At 43.8% G+C, this 6,922-nt stretch overlaps 1 protein-coding gene across 1 annotated transcript; it reads right to left on the bottom strand.

Moving 5' to 3' along the window:
• Positions 1-2,997: 2,997 nt before the first annotated feature.
• Positions 2,998-6,711, bottom strand: LOC104407758 (meiosis 1 arrest protein-like; the record flags this gene model as incomplete). Its single annotated transcript, XM_010017132.1, has 2 exons — positions 6,499-6,711; positions 2,998-3,180 (listed from the first exon to the last, which is right to left on the bottom strand). Coding segments are annotated over exons 1-2 (396 nt in total), but the record flags the coding sequence as incomplete, so codon positions are not given.
• Positions 6,712-6,922: the final 211 nt, after the last annotated feature.

Here is a 6,922-nt window from a genome sequence, read left to right as displayed (position 1 = left end):
CTTTCCAACCCTAACTATTCTATGATTCATCCAACTGTTGTTCATAGTCCTGTCCAGCCTCTTCCCACTGAGCTCCCTACAGCATGCCCCACTGCTGCTGCCCTTGGCCTTGCCACCACTATGGTGCCAGCGGGCTGGTGCCACAGGCAGTGCAGTGCCTCTGTCTTCCTGGCACAGCTCTGGGGTGGTCTCTTCCAGGTGGATGGAAGCATGTGGAAAGCTTCTGGATTAACTTGTGTTGCTTTAGAAGTGTAACAGCAAAAAGCAAAAGGGTGCTTGGCCTTTTACAAGGGTGAAATATGCTTTTGCCTTCTGAGATCACCAGCTTTTATTTTCAACAAAGATCTGAGAATTGTAGGTGCTCTTCTGCTCGCTTCCTGGCTCCTTGATGATCCGATGGTGCTTATCCATCCTTACGTGAAATACCAAGGCCACCCCCCAAATCCCATTTAAGACTGTTGAAACACCTTTCGCTGAGACTTGCAGAGGAGTGAATTTCATCCACAGGTCGGATTTCTGCAGCACACAGAACAGGAAGGGTTGCTAGCTTGGAGAGAAGTCCTTTGTCCTTGAGATTCTCCACAGAACTAACTATGAGCTGAAGTTTCCTCAAGATAGACAAGCACGATGTGTTGCCTTTTGGAAGCACCTTCTCCAGTACCTGTGCTAGAATCAAGCGTACTGTAATACTTTAGATCTCTATGTTATTTGAATTCTCTCTAGTTTTATTTTGGATATTTTTCAAAGGAAATAAATAGGATCACTATAAATAGTAGCCAGTACTGAAGCCACAAAAGAGCTATTTTTATTTTTTCTTTCCCTTTGCTCTGTAAAGGCATGGTTTCTTGGAAGAAACATTTGATGTCTGCCACTAACAGCTCAAAAGGAAGTAAGGCAGTGGAAATGGGGAATGGAATAGAGTCAGCATGGAGCAACTCAGAGGGAAGACTAGAGCTGGCAAGTGTGACTGGTGTCTATGGTATTTGCTGTTGTATGGAAACCAGGAAAACACAAAGCCTCCAGTGTGGACACTAGTTTGAATGTGGTGAAGGGAAAGGGATCATGTTTTCAGCTGTCAGTGAGAGGCGTCTATCAGAGCTCCTCTGCCTGCAGCTGACCTCGCCAGGGGCTCTCTAGTGCTGCACGAGATGTTTCCTAGCAGAGATTTCTATGCAGCAATTTAGGTACATTTTTCTGCATGAAGCTGCTGAAGAACAGCCACATCTCCTGGGTTACAGAGTTCTTGTTCTGCCTAAGAAATCTGTTAGAATTTGTGCACGTTTGAGAGTGGGTTTTTGCTTGCTGCTTGCTTGAGTGTTGTGGTTTTGCTGTTGGGTTTGGGGGTTTTGTTTGTTTGGTTTGGATTTTTGTAAAACAAAATTCTGCTACATCATTCTGTGCTTTGGGTATAGGGGAATTCACCATATAGATGTGGGTCAGACTGCTGCTCCAGCTCAGCATCTCTGCAGACTGCCCTGAGCATTTTACAGATGAGGACCTCTCCTCTAGGGTTGTCTTTAGATGGAACTGAGTATACCCAGGACCCCTGCAGTAACAGAGCATGCAAACTCGCTATTTTCTGGTACCAGGAAGAAAAACATTTGATTATCTACCAAGATGACCAACAAAGTGGCACGTGGTCAGATTAATTCCAGAAGAGTGGAGGACACCCAATTTTCCAGTATACAAGAGCAAATACAAGTTGGTAAGTTGTCAGAAGAGGGGGAATTAGTGTTGCACCTGTGTACGCCGTTCCTATGAGAAAATCAAAGTTATACAAATGGTGGCCAACACTTTCGAATATGTTAATACCACAGCCTCTCACTGCAGCAAGTGTCTGGCATCCATATGCAATGGAAAGTATAACATAGCTGCATAATCTAGAGGAACAGGATTGCTTACTGGATATAAACTTCCTGTATTCACAGATAACTTGATTTTGAATGTAGCCATTTCATTCCTTCGACTATACTAGAAGAGGTCCTGGATTTTGTTGTGTGTTGAAAAAGGTCTGATTTCAAAAGTGCACTGTTTGTTCCAAGCCCCAGCTTTAAAGTTAAAGCACAAATCACATTTGAAACAGCTGGGGAAAAGATACTTCAAGGCCTTAAGAAAACACAGAGGAGAAGTAAGTCAGGGAAAACGCTTCCTGGATAGATACTAGAAGTGAGTCTGAATTACAGCTGGGAGAGTCTGCCTAATCAAAGCACAACTCTGGAAGGGTTTAAGGATCTAAATAAAGTAGAAGGACTGGGGAAATATCACTCCTGGGGGTCTGGATTCCTTTACAGGACTGACAAAACTCCAAAATCAGGTGGACCCTGAGTCTGTGAAGTCTGAAATGAAAGATAGTTTAGAGCCAATGTTTTCTTATGTCTAGAAGAAAACACCACTTCTGAGTCCTTCCCCTCTTGCCAACTGTGCCCTTTCACGTCAGTTGATACTACTTTAAAAAAACCACTTCTTCCTGTGAACCTTGCTCTGCTTTCTACATCTGCACAAATGTTCTCATGCTTTTAGCAACTTCCCTCCCACTTAGGCAAGTACACACACGCAGCTGAAAATACAGCCACTAGTGTGCACCTTTGCACAAACATTCTGTTGTATCAGTGGAGGGTCCTAATGCTGTAACCACAGAATATCACTAGGCTGAAAGGAGAATCATGTCCATAAGTACTGTGAATGGCTTTGCCTTTGATACAGCTCTTCTGTGAAAGTAATCAAAACAAAACTGGAAAAACATTTAATCCTAAATGCCTGAAATCAGACGCATTTTTCTAACTGCAAAATAAGTCAGTTTCCATAAACAGCTCCAACTTGAACCTGTCTGGTTTCCATGAGCATTCCAAGATTGCCCTGTGGGATTTTTTTGGTAGGGCTTATTTTCTTCATTGCCCCCTCCCATGGACCTTGATACCACACAGATTGTCATCGGAATGTGCTCATTAGCAGCAAGTCTGGTGGAGGGCTCCTGCTACTTTCCCAACCTCTTCTTACCTCAACAGAACTGTTTGCTGAGCTTCCTGCTGCTGTGTGTCTGCTGTACTGCTTGAACTGCTGCAATCCATCCTGCACAGCTTGTACCACTCCGTTTCCCCCCTGTGGGAAACAGCCTTCTCTTGGTAGCAAACGGAGCTCTGAAATGCATGCTTGGATTCGTGCAAAGTTTTCTTTCACTTGCTGCAAAAACAGTATTCAATGAAATTTAAAGACTGGAAGTGTCAAACTGACACTATGAACTCATTTGCCACGATGTGGAAGAAGGTTTTGGAATTCACAGCTCTGAGTTAAGACTGGGAGTAGGAGCCAAGTCACAAAGCAGGGAAGACGGACAGGAATTAAAACCAGCCTGGTTTTATACTAGTAAAACACATATGATCACTCCTCAAATTTCCAGCTGTCTACCTGCTGCTAGCTAAAATGTAGTAGTTCAGCATTGCCCCCTCTGCTGACCCTCCACAGCAGAGAGGAGCTTAAGACAAGTAAGAGAGAGCACTGAGTCAGTGTGGTATCCCCAGGCCATAGTCACCCCTGCCGTATGTGTACTCCTTTACTCATTGAGCTGCAGACCTCTGGAACCTGTGTTCACCACGCTTTGTGCTCTACAGTGCACACAGTGACATCCCATTACATCAGTTCTGCTGTGAGGTTCAGCAATCTTCGACAAATGCACCAAGTGGATGTGGCCAGGAGCCTCTTCATAGTGGTACAGCCAAATTCCCTGCAATCCGGGAGGCTGCTGCAGCTCGCACAGATGTAAACCAGCTCTCTCAGGACAAGTATTGATCCTAACTGACAGAACAGGGCTCAGTGTGGGCTGCAGGCAGCCTCAAGTCCAGTTAAGTACCTGTCCTTTGGAGCTGGCACAGCAGAGTTGTATTTTTTCTTGTATATGCCCAGCTACTTTACATGTTAGCTCAGGTGAGTCTATGCAAGCTGTGGTTTCAGCTCTGGGATGTGCCTGGGACACCACTTAAACTTCTAAACGCAAACTGTGTTAACCATTTATGACTGCACCCCTCTTCTGGGTGCTGAAGCACCCAGCCCACTGGCATACACCATGGTACATTTCTTCACATGTGACCCTGCTCCTTCAATGCACAACCCCAAGAATTCACAATTTCACAATGTACACCCAGCAAAACATTTTATTCTACAACACTACACAGCTTCCAGAGAAGAGCTACCAAAAAGAGAGACTGAAGCTGGGACAGGCACTGTGCTCACTGCCCCGTCTGGCTCCTTCACATGTTGTGCCCTCACTCACTGTTTGCTGGTCCCTGTAGCTAATGTCTTTCTCCCTTGTTTCTTTTTTTAGCCTTTTTTTGTCAGAGAGGGTCTGGGAGTTGTGGGTGGTGCCTGCCCATCCCAAGGGAAAACCAGTAGGAACAGGACCCATCAGCTGGAGGTGCTCAGAGTCTTTACTCTGTCCCACATTTAAATTTTTTGATGCTTTAGTACTCGCTTCCCCTCTTGTCACCATCAGTTGTCTTCCACGGTTATTTACTTACTTCCTGCTTTCCTTTTCTTTGGCATCCTCTGCTCTTTCCAGGGAAGCTCTTTGGTCTTGTCAGTCAGGCCAGTAGGGCAGACCAGTAGGAACAGAGACCACAAACAAGTGCCCAGGAAAGACTTAAGAAAAGGGTTACCTTTTATATGACACTTATCCTTGTACTCTCCCAATCTCTATTTTCAGCTTTGGGGCCTTCCTGACTTAGTATGATTTGTCTAATAAGAAACCTTTAATACAGATCTATCTTGGTTCCTCACTAAGAAGTATCAAATTTTCCTCCAGCTAGGTGAGAATGTCAGTGTGGCAAACAGCACGCCCTGCTGAGGCAAGGGGGCAATTCAGGACTGCAGGAAAAGCAACAGAGCCCTCAGGACAGACCTTTTCAGACAGATGTAAGACTGCTCCTGATTCCAGAAGGTGCAGAGGACCAGATATCATTACCAGTGAAATTAGCTCCACTGAAGATATTCATCTTGCTACACTTTACTGTTCCTAATGGAGAAAGAACAGTTCTGAAAATATCTTCAGTACAACAGCCGGTGCCTGAAATAGAGCTGGCTCAGCAGGCAGAGCAGCCAAGTAGAGCTGGGGAGAGAGGCCTCACACTAGAGCTGTGCCATCAGCCCAGTGTGCGTTCCTGGCGCAAGGCTTTTGAGTGTGAACTTTGCTTCCTGGACAAATCCCAGAGAAACACAATATTATGGCAAAAAAGATGTGATTACCAGTCATGCGAAGAGGAGGAGGGGGTATTTTTTAGCTCACTGTACAGTGTTGCTGGGTCCAGTATCAGAATGTATCCAAAAAAACAGAGGAGTGTTGGAAGATATTAAAGGCCCACGGAAATGCCTTGCAACCAGACTTAGACTTTGTTCTCTTTTATTTACCAGCTAGAAGGCCTGCTAGGAATCTGCTTCTATTTAAAGGAAGGAAGGAAGGATAAAATACAAGCAGGTTCTTCAGCCTAGCCAAAAGAGAAAATACTTCAACAAATCCCTGGAAGCTGAAGTCAACACATGCAAATTAGGAATTAAGTGCAAGTTTCACAATGACAGTGATAAAGCACTGGAAGAAATTCTCTCTTGATAACTACTTGGTTCTCTGTCTTGTAATATCTTCAGATCAACACTAGATGTCTTTCTGGAGGAAGTGCTTCAATGTTATATGGGTACTTCAGTGAAATATGAAATATGCAGGAAGCCAAACAATGATCTAAGGGTTCCTCTCTCCGTAAAAATTGTGGTTATCATACTGAGGAACTGCTGCTTAAATAAAAAAGCAAGGAAGCAAGACAAGTGTCTGTTCTTAAAGCCCCTAGTCAGCATGATTTCACAGTAGCTCCAGAAAATCTTTCTTTGGTATCCCCTGAAGTTTTCCTTATCACGTTAACTATGACCTATTCTACAAACCAAACACCATCATTAACCATAGTCTCTTGCAGATCACATTTGCTAAATTACTGTTGGCCTCTGTTTTTTCTTCCTAGTTGATCTATTAATCTGCAAGTCTATAATTTCAGGATACTTCTCAATTTTGGCAAAAATATTCTGAATTCTGATCCTTTCCCCTTTAATGACTGGAACCTCTCCCAGAGTGGTAATGTTTGTGTAATCAACAAGTATATTGACCATTTCACCACCCAAATTATTACAACTTTAGAGTTGTGTTTGACAATTTTGATAGAGAAGCAGTACAGATAGTGCAGAAAACAGCCTATGAAATGGAGAGGCACAAAAGATGCTTTAGAGGAGACAGCACAAAACCTAACTTGCGTACACAAACAATTTCACAGATCAAAGATGACACTCCTTTTAAACATCATTCTTCATAAAATTCACCTCTTCCACGACGTCTATGAAACTGTGCTCTCTGAGAATGACTGATTTTTAGATATATATTTGGAGTAAATCATAACTTTCTTTACTGAACCGCAACAATCTGTTGCATTCATGCTTGTTAGATCCCAAGAAACATAATTTCACACCTACCGTAAAGGGGAGCAGACACTCCTGCTGGTTCTGCACCACGTAGAGGCTCAGTAGGGGCACACGGCAGGGACCAGTCAAGCTGTGTGCCAAACACAGTGTGTTTTCCAGAGCTTCAGAGAGTACAGAACAAGTGTTGGTCCAGGAAGGTGATGTGACATCCACAATGAGAATCCGTGATGGCTGCTGGCAGTGTACTTTAGTAGCAGGAAACATCCTCCGTGTTTCTGAGAGTAATTTTCTGGAACTCATGGCTTCTGAACATGTGCACTGGGTGTCCAGTTATCCACCTGCATCTGAACAGGGAAAAAAATAACAAATAGTAGCAGTGAATGAGACTCGCATTTTTCCATTCACTTAAAAGCAACCTGAGACATAGCAGACAGTAAGGAATCAGACTCTTACACCCTTCTCCAAAAGCAATCAT

Source organism: Nestor notabilis, unplaced genomic scaffold, assembly GCF_000696875.1.
Source record: "Nestor notabilis isolate BGI_N333 unplaced genomic scaffold, ASM69687v1 scaffold27460, whole genome shotgun sequence".
Taxonomy (NCBI): Eukaryota; Metazoa; Chordata; class Aves; order Psittaciformes; family Psittacidae; genus Nestor; species Nestor notabilis.
This window is presented reverse-complemented; position numbering and strand designations above follow the sequence as displayed.